Here is a 21,357-nt window from a genome sequence, read left to right as displayed (position 1 = left end):
TCAGTCTGTTGTTCTTCCTGGCTAATCAGATATAGCGGAAGCTAAAACAATCTCAGTTTGTTGTTCCATTTTATTCTATACATAATCACTGCTTCTCGTTTGCCTCTAAATAGCTGCATAAATACACATTAAATGCGGTGACATCCCTTTTGGGACTCACTCCAGGGTTTCTTGGTTATTTTCTCTCTTTGAAAGAGATTAGGTTCTCAGATACTGCCATGTTTCCTGCAAAATCCTCCATGGATGTGTGCATGCAGCATTGGATATTATAATGCTGGGGCCATCCTTGTCCCCTGCAGCCACAAGGGTTTGGGGGACACTAAGTGAATGCATAATAATACCTTGTGCCCACATGCCATGTGTGAAGGCAGAAAACAGCTCTCAGTCTGGGCAGCGATGAAAGGTATTTTGGACCGGTGCTTCTCGCACTGTTCCCTATTCTCTCAGCTTTCTTTCCTCCCAGAGATGAGCTGGAGGAGGAAAATTTTTAGCACCTGAAGAGAGAGGCTTTCAGATTCACCTGTTAGGATGCTTGCAGAGCATCATTTCCAGAGCAGTGCCATCCCACAGTGACCACCACCACTTTGGGGGCTGCCGCATCTGGTAGCTCAGAGCAGGAGGATGATGAGCCCACATCTGTCCTCAGAGTCCCACAGTCACACCTATTTGTTGATTTGGGCTGGAGAACCAGGCTAGCAGCCTCATCACTCTAAGCCAACACATAGACAGGTCTTTGCAGGGTGGCAAAGTGAGAACTGCTATATATTTTTTTCCAGGAGAGATGGTAGTGAACTATAAATATTTATTGCAGATTAACTGTTTCACTTAATAGTGAGGCACGCACCCAAAACAGACATATCATGTGAGATGCACTTGCTTATGTAAATATATGGACACTAAAGCATGCAAATTAAAGCTGGAGCTCTTCATTTCAGAAGACAATCCCAGTCATAAATAAAGCACTGGGACAAATCCTGGCGGCGAACGTGGTTCTGCCTGGGACAGATTTATATCTGAGGTCCTGTGACACAGATGAAGTTGGAGCTCAGTTCCTGGCGCATCGCTCCCTTTTGTATTCCGCTTGCTTCCCACATCTCCGCAATAATTTGTCATGGCTGGTTATGTCAGCTCATCATGTCCAATATACTTCCGAGGTGCAAAATGAGAGGCGATTAGTGAAGTTCTGAAATATCCGAAACATGGAAACTATGAGCTAAACTGCAGCATTAAAACCTCAGCAAGAAACTAAGCAGGAGCTGAAACTGCTCTGCTCCAGGGGAAGCAGCTGCTGTGCTGCTCCTTTTGGAGGCCACCATGTGCCACTTTGGCAATGCAGCAGCACGGCATCACTGTCCCCCGGTGCCTCCAGTTAGCACACCAGTAACTGTGGTGGTGTGGGCACGAATGGAGGATGGATGCCCACCAGCCCTACCCCAAAAGCATGGGACGGCACTGGGCTTGGCATTGCTGCCTCCCGTCTCTGAGAGCAGGCTGGGGTTTGGGACGGGATTGCCCTTGCAGAAAAGCAGAATGTCCTTTTTCTTTGTCTGTTTCTTTCCCCCCTCCCAGATTTGCACATAGCTAAGGAAAACTTGCTGCTTAAGGACATAGGGGGAGCACAGCGCTAGTGGGCATATCCAGGTCATAGCTGTGATATAACAGCAGGTAGGAGTATGGGGGGAAAAATGAAGTCTAAAAGATTGCAATAGAGTATTAAAAATTAGCTAAACCAAAGCAAACAGTCTGGGGAAATGGCAGGAGGTTTGCACTTCTGCTGCAGCAAAACCCCCCGAATTTCTCTACAAGGAAATATATCCCCCGCGCTGCCGGCTAATTAATGGCAAAGAAGTAGAAAACGATGGGAGACAGCGCAGGGGAATGTGAAAACGCGCTGCAACGGGCACGCACGTTCAGAAGAAAAATAACTTGCCAGAAAAACCAGCTGCGAAAAGCCGGAGGTCGGGCGGCGAGGGAGCCAAGCGCGGCGCCGGGCGCTGCGCTGAAGAGCGGGGCAAGGCTGATCCCTAGCGGCTGCCGCCAGCGCTGCTCCCCCGGCCGGCTCAGAGCAGCACATCCCCGGCCCCTGGGAGAAAAAAATAAAATAAAATAAATAAAAAAAGAGTTTAAATGCTCCTGCTTCTGCTCTGGGAGGCGAGGGGTGTCCTGCAGGGGTGCCACTCCCAGCACCGCAGCTCACAGCAAGGGGGAAATTTGCCCTGATTTTTTTTTTTTTTTATTTTCCTTTTACCTCCGCGTAACGCGTTGAAATGTATTTTATCTTCCTAAGAAGCTATTTGTGAGTTAACACTGCCACTAACGTGGGTTTCACGCGGCAGACCTCTTTTCTGAGTACTGGGCTTTTTAACAAAAATTGTATTAAAAAAATAGAAACACTGATTTTAGATCGTTCTAGATTTTTTAAGATTTCATTGCAATGGAAAAAAAAAAAAAAAAAACCACTAGTTCAACTCAACTGTTTCTGGTTTACTCTCTTCAATACTTGGTTTCTCTTTATTTTCGCTGAGGTGTCAAATCTTCTTCCTCTTATAACTGTTGAAAGGAGAACACGTGGAAAAAGGAGAGGTTGAGCCAGATGTGAAGCATTTTCCATTTGTTCAAAGTAGGTCTCTTTCTAGTTCTAACAAAAGAAAGAAAAAGAGGTGGCCTTTCATGAATAATGTTTACCGGGCTGTTAAGACACAGAGGTAAACGCATCATTATTTCTTTGGCAGATAAAGAGTGGTTCTTCTCCCCAGTAGGACAATTAAACTCATTGCTTAGCAAAGCAAGAGCTCCTGCCACCTCCAGAGAGCAAAGCCCTTCTTGCTCGGACGTGCACCAGTCTACAAGCACCTGCCTTACATTTTCTGGGCTCTCAGCTGGGGTTGTTTAAGGGGCAGTAGAGAGAATCAGCCTTCTTTTAGACACCGCTGCTAGGAAAGAAAGAGTCCAAAACACATTTCAAAAAGTAGACTATTTTGCCCTTTTACTTGAGTTTAGAGAGTTGTATATACAGACATGCATTTTATATGTATATTCGAAGATGCATGAATGGTTGAGTGACATCCAGAAAATTGTACATAAATATTATTTATTTACATACAAAAATATACAAAATATTCCATATATCAAAATATAATAATCACTCTAATTTCTCACTCATCATCTATTTTTGTCTACACTACCTTCACATTATGAAATTACATTCATCCCTATTATTTGAGTTGTGACTCTATTCTTCTGAGATTTTTATAACAATTTCTTAAATTGCAATAAATAATGTTTACTAAAACGCCTACATGAAAAAAAAAATAGTGCTGTATTTAAGTAGTCTTTAAAACTTATACAAATGTTTCAAGAGGATATTCAAGACACATTGAAACCAATGGAATAAAATAGTTACCTCACCAGGCTGGCATAATTCAGGAGATGTTAGGAAATCTTACAACCAATATAGATTAAAAATGGCCAATACTATGTACTTTGAAGGAATGTGTAATGGTGGAATTTACAGAAGTCCTTTTGCTCAGGGTTGTGATATACCACCTAAAGCCACTAATTTGTTCTCAAGCTGCCAGAGAAATTGTGAATATACGACTGTGTTTTTCAGTCACTGTACACATTTGTGTTTTGCTCAATGCTGACAAGTGACTGAACCAGAAACCGCACTTTCGGAGAATCACTTGTGATTATGTATGCTCACATATACTTAATCTAAGGGCTTCCTTTTATTAGCTGATAAAACACGTAGTACTGCTGTGTATTTCATGTGTTCCATTAGCAATCATTGCTTAACAACATCTGCTGATGAACATTGCATGTGTCTAGAGACAAAAGCCTACAAACTTCAGAAAATTATTTCATCCATCTCTGTCCTTTGGAACAGACAATGATTTTTATTTTTATTTTTTCCAGATAAGATATTACCTTTCCTCAATTAAAGAAGATATGATTAAGACTACTTCGGATTGATCTAGCACAGTTCATTCAGGAGAGCTTTGCGTATCACATCCTTCCCTACCTGGGTGTTTTTCATTCTGCCATACAGCAGCTAACATCCCATGATCTATTGCCCTGCTGGGTGTCTCAAAACAACAATTAAGAATATTATCACCAAATCCACAACCACTTCAGGAAAGGTAGAAACACCTCATCAGCACATAGCCATGATGTAGTGAGAAGAAGCCAAGCTGAGGGGAATGAGAATCTGGGGAAAGTGTGGGCTTGTTTTTTCCTTGTTGAGTCCAGCAGTGGTCTAATTGACTGGCTCCTGCTAAATGAGCCCCAACACATTTCTCCAAACAGTGCTTAGCTGCTTACATGGACACCGCGTTTGGATGTCTTTAACATATTTCCATCCCTACTTTTATGTGTTAGGATCAATTTCATGAACTTTGCTAGGTAAGATGATTGCCATCAGCAGGAAGAATGTAGTAAATTAATTATAGATGTATGTTAAATTACTTTCATTACCACCCTCAGTTCTGGGAGGGAATCATGAGAGCAGGATGACTGATGAAATAGTGTTTTTACATATTCCCCTGGTAATGGGTATTTTTACTTGAATGCCAGTGTTGTTTCTCTGTTCAGAGAAGCTGGAAATACACATACAAGAAAGTAGAGGTTCAGATTAAAATTAACCTCTAAATATTGCCAGACAACCGTGGCTAAGGCAGACTCCCTGGAAAACAAGCTGTCTATTCAGGGTCTTCTACGGACATCCCTCAGTGATGTACAGAGGAGAGCTGAGAGCTGAGGGAGGATTCATCTTCTCTACTGTAAGGCACATCCAAATACAAGGGAGAAAGAGCCACTTGCGTTTGGGATGTTCTTCCTACACACCCAAGACATAACAGCCAAAACAAAAGTCAGTGTGTGTGGAAAGTTATTTTCCATATTCACCTTATAACAACCTTGGTGCAGGGTATTTTCCAGGGATTAATGACCAGACCAGTTTAATGGCTCTCTGCTGAACTTCAGGCTATCAACTTTTCACAGCCTATCATTAATCCCTGGAAAATATCTAGGTTCATGATAGATACGGGTGAAAAATAATACACTGTGTGAAGGTAAGTATATTGCTAGTGTTTCATCATGTGCTGGCCCTAACTACTAACTTCAGATACACTTCAGAATATAAGTAAATTAACTACAACTTAGTTACACTGTAATTACAAAGCTGCTTCTCTGCAATTCTATTTATATAGTGTGTAATTACTATCTCCTCCAGCTGAAAGCTGAAATGATATAATTATCCTTGGTGTTTTATACTGTAGTGTACACAATACTGTATACTAAAGTATATCTTTAACAGGTAAGTCAGAGGACAAACATCTACTGTGTAAATTTGTTCAATATATTTCTAGGCATTGCACACATAATCTTTTCTGTTTAAAAAAGAAAAAAAAAAAAAAAAAAGACCCAACGGTTGATCTGTTTTCCAAAATGCTGAGGTCAGTGAGAGAAGGACACCAGCCTTCTGGATGTCCGGGGTTTTCTAAGCTGTTCCATTGGCAGAAGTCTCCAAATGGAGGCTTTTCTCCTGAGAGGTGGTGTTTCCTCCTCATGGACCTCTGTGTAGGTACCATAACGCAGATGATGTTTGCACTCCGTGTAGGAAAAGCCCCATATGGCTGTAGCCCACCCTCCGAGCAGCAGGGAGGTTTTTCATCTGGTCTTGGTTAATCAGCACGGTCTTCTTTATTAACTTACTGGATGAGATATGAGGATTCATTCGCCTTTCCCCCATCAACCCACTAGCACTTTTGTCAGACAGACTCCTGACAGACTTTCTGGAGAACAACACCTCGTGCAGGAACATTTGTGCACAGAATTCTTTCCACATAAGTACCTATATTGCATTCATAACTGAATTTTAGGAGGAATGCTAATAGAGCTTAAGAAAAAAAAAAAAGTCCAAAGGGAAATAGGAAACCTGGCTTGGACCCACCCAGCACCACCACAGGGGCTTTGTGGATCCCTCCTGCCCCCAGATTTAAGTGATTTTCCTAGCATCACTGGGGAATGTAGCCCCCACGTGCAAGGCCTCATCTCGTGGATTTTTCCTCCGGACTGTTTGAGCGAGGCTGGGACGTGGGTGCACGCATCTACATGCAAGGTAGGGACTCTCTTGGAAGTCTGAAGCACATCAGAGATTCCCTTCCTCATGCTGCCTCTGCAGGAGCAGGCCAGGCCTGCTGTGGTTTCCATTAGACTTGCAAAAATGCCAAAAAAAAAAAATAATAAATAAAAACAGAACAAAACAAAAACAACTGTAGTCAGCTGGGAAGATAATTAGGCTTGGCAAGTTTGCTCAACAAGCACTTACTATATGTAGTAGTAATGGGTGATGCAGTCTGTGGTTGTTTCACTTAATAATGCATGGATCCTCCTGGATATCCTCAGGATCTCTGTCTGGAGTTGTGTTTGTGATCAGATGGCATAACTAATGGCCGGGGCTGATTACGTGGTGATTAAAAATTACTTAAGGATCTCATCTGTCCATGAAGGGAATGTCAAGGTCTGCAGTACGAGGGAAGTGCTTGTTCCTATTTATTTAATTGCAGTTGTATTAGTGCCTCTGCTGCTAGCAGCAGGCACTGATTGACTCTGCTTTGCACATCAAAGGGAATTCAGGATGCATAAGGAAGCCGATGTGTCTGAGTTCAGTCAGAATTAGACCTGGAAGCTGACAGCTTCGGTGAATGAATATCTTCCCCTCCTCAGAAACTGATGGGTTTGACCAGGAGACATAGAAGCACATTCTCTGTTGGTGTCTATCCAAAACAGCAGTGTTCCCACAGAAAGTGCGAATTTCTTCATGCAACACATTTTGGTGGGACACCTTTGCAGTGAGCAGGCAGAAGTCTAAAACATTCTGGAGACCCTATGGACAGCCTGTGTTTCTCTGCATTTCTCTTCCCATGGATTTAGTCTGGTGTGAAAAATGACCAATTCATGGGCTGGAGAAGTTGCTGGTAAAAAAATGGCCCATCCAGTGGTGACCATGGTGTGAAGATGGGCAATACCAGCCAAGGTGTTCATATCAATAGGTCCAGCAGATGGTTAGTTTTAAAGAGATACAGACTTTGGCCTCTGCAGCATCTATGGGCAATTTGCACAACTGTCCTGCATTGAGGGACACCCTCATCCTTTCTAGAGTTGCTTCTTAGTTACCTTTTGGAGCAGTAGCCTTATTTCTATCCCTCCTTAAATCTGCCTGGCATGTGTTCCTTATTAAGTAAGAAGTAAAACAGAGCCACATTCACCAAAAGGCTTTAAATTATATCCCGGCCTGCTGGGACCTCCCCTAACCTTTCCCACAGCATTGGCTGGGACACACTAATTCAGCTAAATGCGAGCTTCTGGTGTGATTTTAATAAGCCTTAAAGGACCCTTTGCTTCCAAAAGACGAACTGAGGCAGCTGGAACAGCCAGCTGCTACAGCCACTTATGGCCAAATATCTGTCACTTGTTTTAAGACAAGTCAAAATGTAAATGCATCTTTTGGACATGGGGAGGGACGGTTATATTTAGAGGGCACAGCCACAAGTGTCTCTGCTGGAGTCTCCATGAGTTGCCCCTTCCCTGAAGCAGGAGGTACAGTGCTGCCTCTCCAAAGCCTTCCCTGGCTGGCTTGTGCTGTAACAAGTGTCTCAGGCTATCCAGCAAAATTTTATCTTGATTTCTGACTAAACGATGATCTACAACTTTCAATTGACTTTGTAGAGTTTCAGAAATGTTGAAATAGGGGAAAACAAGCTTCTAAAAAGTGTGGAAACAGTGCACCGTGACAGCCAAATTCAGCATGAAGTTAGTGTGCCTGAACAAGGTAGTTTGTAACAGATAAAGGAGAGTACTTAGAGGAAGCATTTTCAGTCCAAATTCATTAGTAATGTTGAAGTTGAAGAGATGTAGAGTACGTTTCAGAAAGCAGTAACATATAAATAAGTAAATAAAATTTTTAAAGTTGATTTTTCATGTGTCTGTTTTGACTTCATTTTTGGAAAGAGGGGGTAAATAATTTTCCCTTGCATAAATGTCTTCTCTAACAGCTTGATGGGCAGGCTAAAATCCGTGTGTATGGCTGTAGCATTAAAGATATGTGGGTATCTGAAGCCATGCAGGATTGTGCTTGTCTAAGCATCTAGACGTATACACTGTCAAACGTGGAGATTCACCCTCTGTAGACAAACCAAGGTTGTGGACACAGATCTCATAGCAGGGTCAAACTTTGGTGGGTGCCTGGTGCTGCAGGACAATGGATTGTACATTTTTTTCAAAAGAAATTACATCATGCCATTACCTGTGATAGCAGGTCCTTGGCCTTGGTGACAAAGAAGATCCCGCTTTCCTATAGGCGTTCATTTTTTGATGTCAGAATTTAAATGATCCTCTCCCCAAACACAAACAGAAGCACAGCGATACTTCAGCAAGTGCCAAAGCAGACAGCAGATTGACTCTTTGTTACTGAGCTGTATTGCCGCTATGGGAAGCTCGGCTGACAGTTATGAATGTCAGTCATCAAAACACTCTCGCACGGTTCTGATAAGTCTAAATAATACTGTTTTATAGTCAATGTCACTGTCACCGTGGAGGGCATGAAAGTTGTCTTTTAAATTCATTCCTCAATGTAATCTGAATGCACCTGTATTGTCTACCAGGCATTTTCAGAACAGAGCCAAATAAATTTGGTGTCAGCTGCCACGGGAACTGTCCTGAATAATCTCATGCTGTCTAACATGATTACACATTTCATACACATATATATGGTAGCTGGTCTAGAGATTTGGGGGAGGGAAGCGGGGTGCTGAACTGACACTTCATTTTTTATCTTTCTTTGCTTGTTTGCTTGCTTGTTATTAACATCGTTACTACCAAGCTACCTCAACTCCACTGTGTTTCCAGATCTCTCTGACCTCCTCATGTTTTTTGTACTTTCTGGGCATGGTTCACTCTTTTCATTCAATGGAGGCCACTTATATTTTTCTTTATCATTGCACATGTTGACAGTGAACGTTCTTCCCCTTCATGCCTGTGAGCTCTGCTGTGTGATCAACGTGAAGAACTGCCCAGAGTGGCATAAACACACACTGCTCGTGGTTACAAGACTGAAAACTGCGCCTTCCTGAGCTCACTTAACAAGAAAGCCTGGTTTTGTGCTCTGTTCCTTAAGCGCTGGATATGCATATCCTCTTGGCTATCACTTATATATGTATATATAAGTATCCTCTTGGATATCACCCCAATGAAGAAGGTTTTCATTAGTGATATAAAATAAAACTCTCGGGCTGTCTGCATTGCTCCTTTCCAAGGACACAGTGATGCTGTGTGTGGCAAAAAGGCCTGGCACAGCATGTAATGAAATGTCACCTCCTAGTAGCATGGCACTCCCTCCACCATGACACACAGTCACTGCTTTATCGTCCTTTTAAAAAGGGAGGTAGGAAGGAGAACATCTTCTGCCTCTGTAAATGTTGACATACTGATTTCCTCCTCCATGGCTTTAGGTTTGGAAAGCCAAATACGGGGCGGGAAAAAGTGAAGGGAGCTATAAATTAGAAATGAGTATGTCATGTAAGTCTACACCCAAACTACGGCACTTGTCACACACCCCCATTAACACCACTCGTGCTTCACCAGCAGGATGAGGCTGCGGTGGGCGCTGTGTTTCTGCTTGTCTGTTGGCTTCTTTTGTGGTTGTTGGGAGCAGTGCTTCAGCATCAACACCAGGCTCTTGTAGAGTTCAAGCAACCCTGGGAACAATTTCTAATCACTTCCAATAAGGTCACAAGTTAATGAAATGTAAAAGATGTCTAATAATTGCACTCCAATGAAAGTGTTAGCAACCAGCCTTGCACAGCTGATATCCCCACTGTGCCCCAAGTGCCCAGTACATATGTTCATGGTACAACACTCGCACCTCTTGACTTGCCTACACAGGTGCTTTCCAGTCTTAACCATGTATGTAAGTATACAGCATTGTGTCCAATTTACTACTCAGATCACTAAATTAAATGCACAGACAGTGTTTACTCCTTCACAAGATCTTTCTCTAATGGATACTTTATATTGCAACAGTCATTTTTAATAACTGAAAATGTTCTTAGGAAAGTTTGAGATTTTTCCAAGCCTGGATTATAGCTTGAGCCTGCAAGGTATTGAATTCATGGGATTGGTTTAACAAAGCATTTCTGGAGCTACTCATATGCTTAAAAGTACACAGTTATTTGGCATCGTTGCACCGATCAGGGAGATGTGATCTGAAGTTTGACCCCACAGTGGGGACAGGAGGCAGAGTGACAGGGAAAAGGCAGGCCACCCACCCTGAAAAACAGTCTTAATCTCCAAAATTGTATTAAAATAGTCTGGCTTTCTATGTGGTAGAAATAGTACCGTAGCCTTAAAGGCAGTACATGTTTCTATGACAAATGGCTTGAGTGGGTTCCTGGTGATAGCCCTGGAATAAGAGGCTATGATCAAGAGTCATATTACCACGTACATGGAGGCAAGACTAGAAACCCTATAAGGATAAATTCCTTACCAAATAAAAGGCAGCATTACCCTACAGATCACAATGCACAAATGTCAATTCATTTTTTAAAAGAGTTTTATTAAGTGTAGTAAAGATTCCAGAAAGTGCATTAGAAAATGTTCAGGACCTCTTATCAATGCCTTTCTTATTGAGCAATCATATACATATTTGACAGAAATAAGGAATATTAAAAACACAGCAACATAATGCTAAATATATTGTAAAGGTTTTGGTTTTTAGAAAAATGCAAGATACAACATAAGGCTAAAATTTCAGTCCTACTGATGTCAATGGCTAAAGACCATTATTCTTTAGGAGAAAAAAAATATTTCACTGAAAAAGTATTGTACAAGAAAATATAAGTGATTTACCTTTAAGAGTACAGCGTATGTGTGGAAGGATTTTTACAAGTCATTCTTCATAGCATGTATGTAAATTATAATTAAATACAGTTAGGTGACAAAGACATGAAAAAAAGACTTTATCATCTAATCACATATGGGTGCCACTGAAGAAAAGAAAGGGGATAAGTGGCCTATGGACAGCTGTTAACTTCAGATTTGGGTCATTGCCTCAAAAATCCTCGTTTTTACCTCATCATTTGGAGCTAAATCCACAAAAGGCGGATTATTCAACTACATGCCATGCTTAGCACCCATAGCTCTCGGGCAATGTCTGCTTATTTTATTATAAAATATATCAGTGCTTGCTGGCAGAGCCCAGATCTTCCCTGATCAACATTTAGCACAACTGGAGGAGAGGATCCCACACGGCCTGAGCTCCAGCTCTGTATCGTTGACCCGAGGAAACTCTCTTTCATGCAGCAGGATGGCACGAGGCCACCAGGCACAGCAGCGCTAGCACTGGGCGGTGACTAGCTGGGCCCAAACGAGGAGGAGGCAGCCGTGTTTGGATTCCTCCCAGGATGGATGCAACAAAACCAGGAAAAAGAATCACACAAGGTTGCGGCACTAAGGCTGTTTTAAATCACTAAGCCTGAGTAGTACAACACACCAAGTAGGCAGGCTGCACTGCAGTGAGGGCTGTGGTTTAATGCACACCTCTCCGTAGTGCGTGCTGTTTTCCAGCAGTGGGATGCCTGTGCTCAGCTGGCAGGCTTTCAGCTCCCCTCCTCAGCTGCCGATATCTTTCTTCTCATAGGTGGCTGAGGCTCCCAGCTCAGGGCAGTGGATCCCATTGCAGCTGTAGAATGTCTTAGCTTTATTCACAGATGATGCGATGATGACCGTAGCTTCTCTGCGCTTCTCATTCCTTCATTCTTCTTCATTTGTACAATTAATTAGCAGCAACAACACTTACTGCCTCACCAGGGTGTTGTGAAGAAAAAGCATGCTAAAAACTGTAAGGCACTCAGATATTGGTTAATAAGGACTGTGTAACCTCCTAGAGGAAAAAAAAAAAAAAAAAAAGAATTTGCACGGTTTGAATGCTGCTCGAAGTTTAAGCAGTTTAAGTTTCTGCCCTGCACACTGAAATGACCTGGAAGAAGGACTCCTGCAGCATGACGGCCTTGTGTTGCCCTCCTGCATAATGCCACCTCTCTCAAGGCATTTTGCTAGGTGCAGAGGTCCCTGAGAAAGTCCATGGTCGAGTCACGAGGAGCCACCCCAAGTCAGCTCCTTCTTAGCACACTCCAGCCACAAGGACAGGTTTCCTTGCTGCCAGCACAGACATGTACTGTCCTCATTCTGCTCAGGTGGCTCTAGCTCACCTCTTTAAGATGAGCATAAGGCCTATTCTGCTTTTCCACGAGACAGAGGTGGCAATCACAACGCAGCTGCCCATGGAAGGCAGCACCAAATCCCTGGGATAATTCTGATACTGCAGTCAAAGAGAGTCTAAGCATTTGGGTTGCGTGGTGAAAAGACCCAGCCACCACAATGCTCAGTGTAAAGCCCGTTCAAGCTGGTGGAAGGGCTCTGCACTAACCCTGATGGCCATTGGTCTTTTCACTGCATAGAGCTGTAGTACTTGGAGTAAGAGTGGGGTGATGGTTACATTTTTATACAACCCCTCTGGGAAATGGGAAACATCTGAAGAAAAATGGTTCGGATCCTTTGGTACGTGAATGGATACTGCACTGTGTCCCAGTTTCATTTCTAGTCTTCTCCTAAGACAAAGAAGAGGATGCACATGACAGAGCATAGGGCAAAAATTAAAAACCTAGTGTGATTTCACAGCTAGTGCCAACTTAAGCAACGCAGAAGTAATTTCCTGTTCAGCCCACGAGAACAGATTTAAACTTCATTTGTGCCATTCACTTCCTTCTTTAGTCTTTCTTGTTCCTCTCTCAGAGGTTCCAGCTCAGGTCCATCCTGTACAGTATCTTTGTTCAAGTTATTTCTGCCTTCACTTTCTGTCCTTACAGATTTAGGGTCCTCTTCTTTTGCTTTTCTCTTCTCCTTGGCAAGCATGCGGTAATTATAGTAATTCATGATGAACAGGAATGTTCCTGCCAGGACCATCACAGCTCCACATTTAATGAACATATATTTATAGTCCCCAAAGGTATCGATAAGTGTTCCTGTAAAAGATACATTAAAAAAAAAAAAAAAGAAAGAAAGAAAGAAAGAGAGACGATGAAGACAAGGATACGGTGTTTTGAGTTCCTAACTATAAAGGGACACCCTCGTGGCTGTAGGATAAAATAAAACATTCTCTGTTCTTCTGATCTCTTCCACAAATGCTCTGATCCTGCAAATACTTCACACATGCTCCACTTTACAGCCTGTGGGTAGTTAACATCGATGTAGGTAACACTACCTAAAATTTGTACAGTAAAATGGAAAGGGACAGAGAATCTATATTGTAAAGTGCAGGCTTTTCAGGCACATCTTTTTTTTTTTTTTCATGCAGAAACTAAGTCCTCTGATCATGGAGTCCACAGACAGTCCTTCAGTTGCCTTCAGTGATCCAGTACAAAAGGACATCCTTTCAACTCGGTAGTCCAGAGGCTGCCAACAAAAGGGGCAGCTTTCGGGAAGAGGTTTGTGAGATGGCACGTGGCCAGACTCCTGACAGAGGGCCACCAATTTATTCCACCACGGGTCATTCACCAGCATCAGAAGGGACCCAGCTTTTGGCCATGGCTGCCCTTTCTGCATTTATACCTGTGGTCGGAATATGAAAGGGCGCTGTGTGGAACTGGAAAATATTAGTACCCGGGAAAGCAAAGATGATGCTGTCAGTGTCAGATAATTTCAATGCCAAGACAAATGTGACAGGTTCCTCTCAAAGGTTAATGCCTCTGCTACGGAGTAACAGAGTAATTGAAGAGAGGCGGCTTAATTGAAATGTCACTGTTCTCCATTATGTCAAAATGTAATGCAAATCTTGTTGGGATTATGATCCTGAGCATTAATTCCCATTTACTGGAGCATCACGGACCATTCTTAACATCCCAGATCCTAATTAAAGTAAGACCCACTCCTAACCTGGCCTCCATTGTACAGACAGTCCTCCTTGAAACTGGCCCATCATCCATTACCTCTCTGACTTTTTGGAATATGTTTTCCTCCTTAAAATGAGGGACCTTTAATTACTTCCTGACTGACCCTTAATGTTGAAAAGCTGATGATTAATTATCCTACTGTATTACACTAACAAGGGATTTTATGGCCACCAAATAGATTTCCTGATCACAGAAAAAATAACTTTTAACTGGTTTTGGTCACTGTTTCTTCCTGAATCATTCCTACATATCTTCGTACATCATTTTCGATGTACTGTTTTTCATGTTACTGGTGAAACATCAGCCAAATGCTAATTGCAATGTTTTTTTCCCTTTCTGCTAATCAGGATGACCTAGAGGTCTCCTAAATAGGTTTCAATGAGAGTTTTAATGAGTAGAGTATTGGAAAATTCAACAGTAGGATAGTCTCGCCTCTTTTCCTTTGAGAATAAGATAAAGTCATAAAACACACTGGGAACAATTTACTTAGTTCATTAAAGCAGAACCCTGCAGTAGGTTATTAAAATGCCGAAGAACCAATAAATTTGCTGCTTATTAAAATAGTGGGGAAAACCCTACAAAATTAATATTACTGATTATTACATGGAACTCTTTTGGCCTCATTAGCAGTCTCTGGTCATTAAGTTAATCTTCCACGTAGAAAATTATATAACTCAGAAAGCGGTCATTTTTAAATTGTATTCCTTTTGTTTGTCATTAATTAAATAATGAATCTCTAAGAAGCAAGAGGATACAGCTGCTTCTGTCACACTGCATGAGCTACATGGTAATATGAAGAATTGGATGGCTCTGCAAGATGTGTCATACAAAGTACTAGCCAGCTCTCACTTTCAAATCCAGGAAATAATAGGATTAAACTACTTTCTTTCTGTACCTTCTTCTAATTTATTATGATATTGTCATACTCAAAAGAATTAGCAGAACTTAACTTTATATATCCAAATATATCCAAATGCATACAGAACACAGAACCTAATTAAATATTTTAGTTGTACTGCACTCTTAAGGGTGACCAGTTTCCAAGCCAGTTATTCTAGCCTGCATACAGGTGAAACACACATTTCAGGAGAGGGAACTTTACAGTATCTCTGACTGAGAGAATATCACCTATGAAGTTATTTAATTCACAGCCAAGTCAGATTTTAAAAAGACAAATATGGCATTTTCCAGATGAGGTGTGCCCCTTGTAGAAAAAGAATTGAGCACGTAGGAAGTAGAGGAAGGAAAGATACTCACCGCCTATAGGTGGTCCCAGCAATATTGTGCAACACTCTGCAATGGTGACCAAGCCAACGGCGCTGGTGAACCGGGTAGCTCCCACAAGGTCCATGAGAGTTTCAAATAGCATGGCACAAACCATGCCAAAAGCCAAGCCAAAAAAGACAGCGTAAACGACAAGCCCCTTGTAGCCAGAAGCCAGGGGGCACAGAAGGTGGCAGGCACCGTTGAAAGCAATGGAGAAGCTGAAAAAGTATTGGATCCGTGGCCTCACCCACTTGCTGTTTGCAATGATGCCAGTGGCCGGTCTGGCAATCATATCCACGATAGCAAGGATTGAAAGGAGGAAAGCAGCTGAATATTCATCAATGCCGATGTGCTTTGCATAGGGTGCCAGAAAAACAATGGGGGCAAAAAAGCCTAGAAACATGAGCACATTTCCAATCAGGTAAATCAAGAAACCTCTGTGCTTAAAGAGGGAAAAATCAAGGTACTTATTGATTTTTTCACAACAGTCCTTTGCTTCTTCTTCTGTTTTTGTCTCCACAGGGATGTTTGTGGAACTGTTCATTTCCATGGCATCCTTAGTGACCTCTTCTCTCAGGACCTCCTTCGCTTCCTCATTTGACTGGGTTTTGGGTGCCCCAATGGGCCTGAAGAGAGCTCCAGCCACACAGCAGTTTAATAAAATTGCCCCAAGAATTAAAAAGCTGCCCCTCCAGCCAAAATTGTCAAAAAGGAACTGGTTGAGAGGAGCCAGGGTGCAAAGCATCACGGGGCTCCCTGCCATAGCAAGGCCGTTTGCGATGGGTCTTCTCTTTAAAAAGTATTTCCCTATGATTATCACTGATGGCTGGAGGTTGAGAGCAAGGCCAAATCCTGGAACAGAGAAAAATAGTTGAGATACACAAAGAAAGATTTGAGACCAATTTTATCCCCAGCTCATTGTTTTATGCAAAGTAATGGAGAATTGATTCACTGATGGCTCTTCAATACGATAGTCTGGGTGCAAACTTTGCTCAAGGTACCACTAAATTTCCATCTGAAGAATCTGGGGAACCAGGCCCCAGAAGGATACCTTTGGTCACAGAACCTTCTGCGCTGTAAACCTCTGTTTTGTGCTGTAAACCTCTTGAGGGGCAAACATTACTGCAAAGAGTTTGCTTTGGAATAAATTGAAACTATACCCTCAACAAATGCTGGCTGGTTTTGGTCAGACAGAGAAGCCTCATCAGAGGAGAGGATGGGTTTAAAAAAATGACAGCTCCTAGTTTGAGGAAGGTTGTTCTGCCTCAAGCCCTTCCCATGCCCAACTGCAGCTGGCACATCCTCCCATGGGTGGTGGGCACCCAGCACTGCACCCAACACAGACAGACCTGCACCAAAAGGCGACATCAACCTTCCCAGTTTGGTGCTGTGAGCAGTTCAGGTCTGATGCAAAAGACTAAGAGGTCTGCAAGTACGCAGCAAAACAGCTACTAGGATGCTAATTAAACAGGACCCTAGAGTGTTTCTTTTAATTAAAATTTATTTTTATTACATTTAGATATATAAATGGTATTATAAATCTGCACTGCTAATTCAGCTAACCAGCTTCTTTTGCACAGGTAAAATCTGAAAGAAGAGACACCAAATGCAGTGATGGCATCAGCTTTCTATGGTTCTGTTTAAGAGCACTAGCATATAATAATCTTTTCAAACATTTCTATGATTTCTAGTATTTCCTTAAAATGTTAAATTTGCAGAACCCCATCAAAATTACGTTTAAAAATCATGCCACATATTTTTCACCCTATCATCTAGGAAAGAATGAGCCACATTAGAACAAAGCAGAAATGTAATCCTTGAAGTGATTATACCAGAGAACACGAATCCTGAAAATAGGGTCACGCAGATTTTTTCTTGTTCATTAGTCTATATAATTAGTTTGTTTAACTGTGCAGTACATAATTAGGCATATTGCTTTACAGAAGAGAATTTAGAAAGGTCAGGGTCCTCAAAATTAATTAAGGAACACTATCATTAGTTGCTGATAGAATAGAATTGAACTGATGCAGCAGAATTCATCTGATGTTGGATAGCTTAAGTTTGAATGGTTTTACAAAGTTATGATTTTTGCCAAGTCTCAGATTCTCCTTCTTCTTCTTTTTTAATTAGCTGGAAGTTTAAAACATTAAAAAGAAATCAAAATGGCAACATTAAAACTAATCTTCATTGGAAACACATTCTCAGCATGAATTGTTGGTTCTGGAGAGTCCATACATTTGGTAGGGCCTGTCTTGGGGAAGTACAGCCTGCTCATAATTCACAGGGGGACAGATTCATGCCTGTAAGGAGGGCCAGCCTGAGAACTACGTAGGGAAAACACAGTGTTGTTAGAGAACACCCCTGACTGCACTTAGAAATGGGAACTATTTTCACCCAAGAAGATGCAGCACAGTGAATTAGTTTAAATGCGGAGTCTGCTTTAACTCCGCATCTCCCAGGGTGGTAGCTATGTGCAGGAATTGAACCATCATTTTCACAGAATCCTTTTTTGGATCTATCCCATGTCGTGAGAAGGAAAATCAGACTGGATGCCAGCTACCTACTTAACCAATAATCAACTCAAATCTTTATTATGTGAACATTAATTTGCCAGTCAGACAAATTTAATTTAATATTACCTCATGCTCTTCCCATTAATTAAATTTGGAGAGTTTCAAATTGACTGACTGGAATTTCAATTTACTTCAAGCTTTTGGATGGCTTTAGTTGGAAATATTTATATCAATTTTATTCCCGTTTTCTGAACCTATTAGTAGCTTTTCTGTGACTGAAATTGTTACACAAATAACCACATTTCTTACCAAGGATATGACGGAGAGGCCTATCGGTGGTGTTGCATGAGCAGAAGCAAGCCTGTGCTGGACAGGGCATCCTTCCCTAGATTAAATTCATCTCCCCCATATTAGAAGGAAATAAGTGGTGTTACAGGAGTCAGAAGAGTAGCTCTTGATCTTGTTTTCCCTTTGTTAGCAAGGGAAGACCCTACGAGGTATTTCAGTGCTCAACTCTAAGAGCTGAGGCAAAGACTCCAGTCTCATTAGTCAATGTGCTTCACCCTAGATCCCATTTTATTTAATTGTGGCCTAATTGGTGGAGATCGAACTGAACTCTGACCGGTCATTATTGGCTAGCATCTAGCTTTGAAATCTGCTGCTTTCTTCCTCAGACGTGGAGAAGATGTTGTGTGCCTGAACATCTACCCTTTAAAGTATCCAGGCTGGCATCCATCCAGGTAGACAGCTTGCACACCCCATTTCTTTTTCTAAGAGCTACAGGGAAACAAATGATGAGCAAGGAAGAGAACCTGGGTTTTATAGCACATGCAGGGAAGTGCCTCATGCAGCCCACAGCTCGGTGACATCAAGGACAGAGCTGCTTCAGAGCTGCCTCTGACAGCGGAGCTCAGCCCCTGCTCTGCATACAAATGGGAAGAGACATAATCAAGAAAGCAAGCGAGGTTGCCGTGTCTAATCCCTCCGCTGTAAACAGATACTTCTTGCTCTGCTCCTCTGAAGAGGTTTCTATTAATATGCCACAGGCACAGGACTATGGTGGGTACCTCCTCGTACCAACTGCCTTGTTTTTACCCCCATCCCTAGGCGTTACATGAACACGGTCTTTGACATCAGTCTAGGAAGGAGGCTGGAAAACTTGTGATGTTTACGGGCTGCTTTTTAGCAGCAAGAAGCCTCTGCAGAAGGCTCTCTCCTCTCGCGGCACTGCTGTCTCAGCCACATGACAAGCAGACAGCTTCATAATTGCCCTTGAATGCTTCCATGTTAGGCCTGACCAGCAGCAGCACTTCAAGCATAATTAAAGGCATCAAGCATGTTAGCAGGATTACAAGCATCTCCCTCTCTCTGTCAAATTAATGTTTCTTCCCCAGCACACACACCATGCCTGGAAATGATGGGTTATTAGCCAAGACCTCATCCATACAGCCACTCTCGTGCAGCATGCAGGAGGGGAAGGCTTCTCCAACAAGAAATGTGCTTTGCTCTGAGGAAACGTTGCAGCATTAAAGACGAGGGGACACGAGGAAAATTTTGTCCCTGTACCATTGCTGCCATGAGGGTTACATGTGCTCCATACACAATGCATACTAGCGACTCACTGGAGTGGACAGCTGGGCAGGTTTGCAAAGACAGTCAGGGACCAAAAAGAGCAGGACCTTCACAAATCCTATTGGGTTTCGGTGCAAAATTCCCTCCAGGAACGTTTTTGGACAACAAAGTATTTTAGAAAATAGAAGCCAGTGCCTTCCCTCAGCATTGTTCCTTGCCTGAGCCCTTCTGCTCACAAAAAAAAATGTATGTTTATAGCAAAGGATTTATGGTTTCTGTGTACTAATCCAGCATTAGCCAACCTGCTAGATGTTTGCTTAGCAGGGAATGATGCAAGCCCGTGCATCGATAAATTTGAATTGGTTACCATCGGTTATTTTTATTTCTCATCACTTCACGTCTGGAATCTCTTTCAAGGAATCTGAAAAATTTATGCATCCAGATGCAACACAGTTTTATCTAGCTACAGTGACTCTCCTTTGAAAGAGTAAGGTTTAAGAGAGGGAATCCTACTTGGGGATTTATTCACTACTGTGCAGATTTGATAAAGCAATATCAGTGTAGGAGAGCAGGGAAACAAACTTTCTGTCCCAATTTACCTTGATAGTGGCTGGTATTATTGATTTTAAATGTTAGGTTCACACTTTTCTTGCTCAGAAAGTAGCAATACCTAATGTAGCCGCACTGAGACAGGGAACATTCATTAAAACATACACCTTGCAACCTCAGAAGCCAATTTTGAACTCATTGTGTCATGCTTTCAGGCAGATGTCCGAGCTGCACTGGAAGAAACATTGGCTGTACCTTAGCCAAAATAATCAAAGAAAAATGCTTGCAATTAAGCATTTATACTCACACAGATGGAGAACTCCAATCTACCTTTAAAAGCAATAACCCAGCACCTGCAGACTTTAAAGATGCTGGACTGAGGCCATGCCTTCTCCTGATAGAGTTTCCAACATGGAGTTTCATTTTTCACTACAGAAAATTCAAATGATAACTTCAATAAGGAAATATATATATATATATTTTCTCTATAGGGAGAATATTGCATATTTTCAACAAACTCTAAGTGGTTATTGTTTTCAATTAAAGGACCTCCTTATCTCACAAGCAGGCAAATGGCAAGTAAACCAAAGCAACCCTCTGAAATTTCGTTTCATGTGTCTCACAGAGGGAAGGTAACACGTTACATAGGAACACAGGTGTTTTCTTCACAGTCGCACTGGCACCTCGGAGGGCTTGCCCTGCCCACGGCAGAGCGCAGTCAGCCTGCGTTTGCTTCAGCAGGAGCCGAGGGCAGGGCTGGCCATCCTCACCATCGCCTCTGGCTGACAGCGCTCATCTGCGAGCAGCACGTCCGCTGCTGAGCCCCTGCACGCGATGTTCAGCCAGGGACACAGAGCCTAGCAGGGAACAGGCTCTTTGCTAACACTCAGCTGGAGCAGTTAACCAGTTACAGCCCCTGTCCCGACAGCTTTTTATCCCACCAGGTTCCAACTGCCTTTGGCTGCGGATGCCCAACCCATCAGAAGGGAACTTCAGGTGCGAGTCTAAGGGAGATAACTTTCTTCTTACCTGTAATGAAGCCCACGCAGATGTAGAGCTGCAGGATGCTGGTGCAGAAGGCAGCTGAGACCATCCCAATGCCACACAGCAGGCCTCCAAATATCACCACGGGTCGGCTGCCGTAGCGGTTTACTAAAATACTGCTGATAGGGCCTGGGAAAAGAGTTAGAAAGGGTCCTTGAGGTGGGTATCATCCCACAGAAGGGCATGAGTGACAGAAGGTAGGGAAAACTCAGCAATATTAGTACCCTTGAGGTGCTGCTGACAGCTTCTAGAGAGACTTCAGGAAGAAAATGGAAAAAAAAAGAGAGAAAGATGATCTGCACTGTGTGGGGATGGCAGCACGTCCTGTGCCACACGGCGGCTGTGTAACTGGTGACAGTCCCTGCCCCCAGGACTTCAGTGTTTCATCAGAGATGGCAAACAGCAAC

At 42.6% G+C, this 21,357-nt stretch overlaps 1 protein-coding gene across 4 annotated transcripts in view; it reads right to left on the bottom strand.

Annotated features, from left to right (window-relative positions):
• Window positions 1-11,500: 11,500 nt before the first annotated feature.
• LOC310880224 (monocarboxylate transporter 2-like) overlaps window positions 11,501-21,357 on the bottom strand; it is a 40,345-nt gene continuing 30,488 nt past the window's right edge. For all 4 annotated transcript variants that reach the window (XM_083795725.1, XM_083795722.1, XM_083795723.1 and 1 more), the window contains 3 exons: window positions 20,936-21,079; window positions 15,264-16,124; window positions 11,501-13,079 (listed from right to left, as the gene is read on the bottom strand). In XM_083795725.1, the coding sequence (XP_083651851.1) occupies window positions 12,793-13,079; window positions 15,264-16,124; window positions 20,936-21,079 (1,292 nt within the window). In that variant the 3' untranslated portion in view covers window positions 11,501-12,792. The remainder of the gene's footprint in view (window positions 13,080-15,263; window positions 16,125-20,935; window positions 21,080-21,357) is intronic.

The sequence above is a fragment of the Anser anser genome (assembly GCF_964211835.1).
Source record: "Anser anser genome assembly, chromosome: 12".
Classification (NCBI taxonomy): Eukaryota; Metazoa; Chordata; class Aves; order Anseriformes; family Anatidae; genus Anser; species Anser anser.
This window is presented reverse-complemented; position numbering and strand designations above follow the sequence as displayed.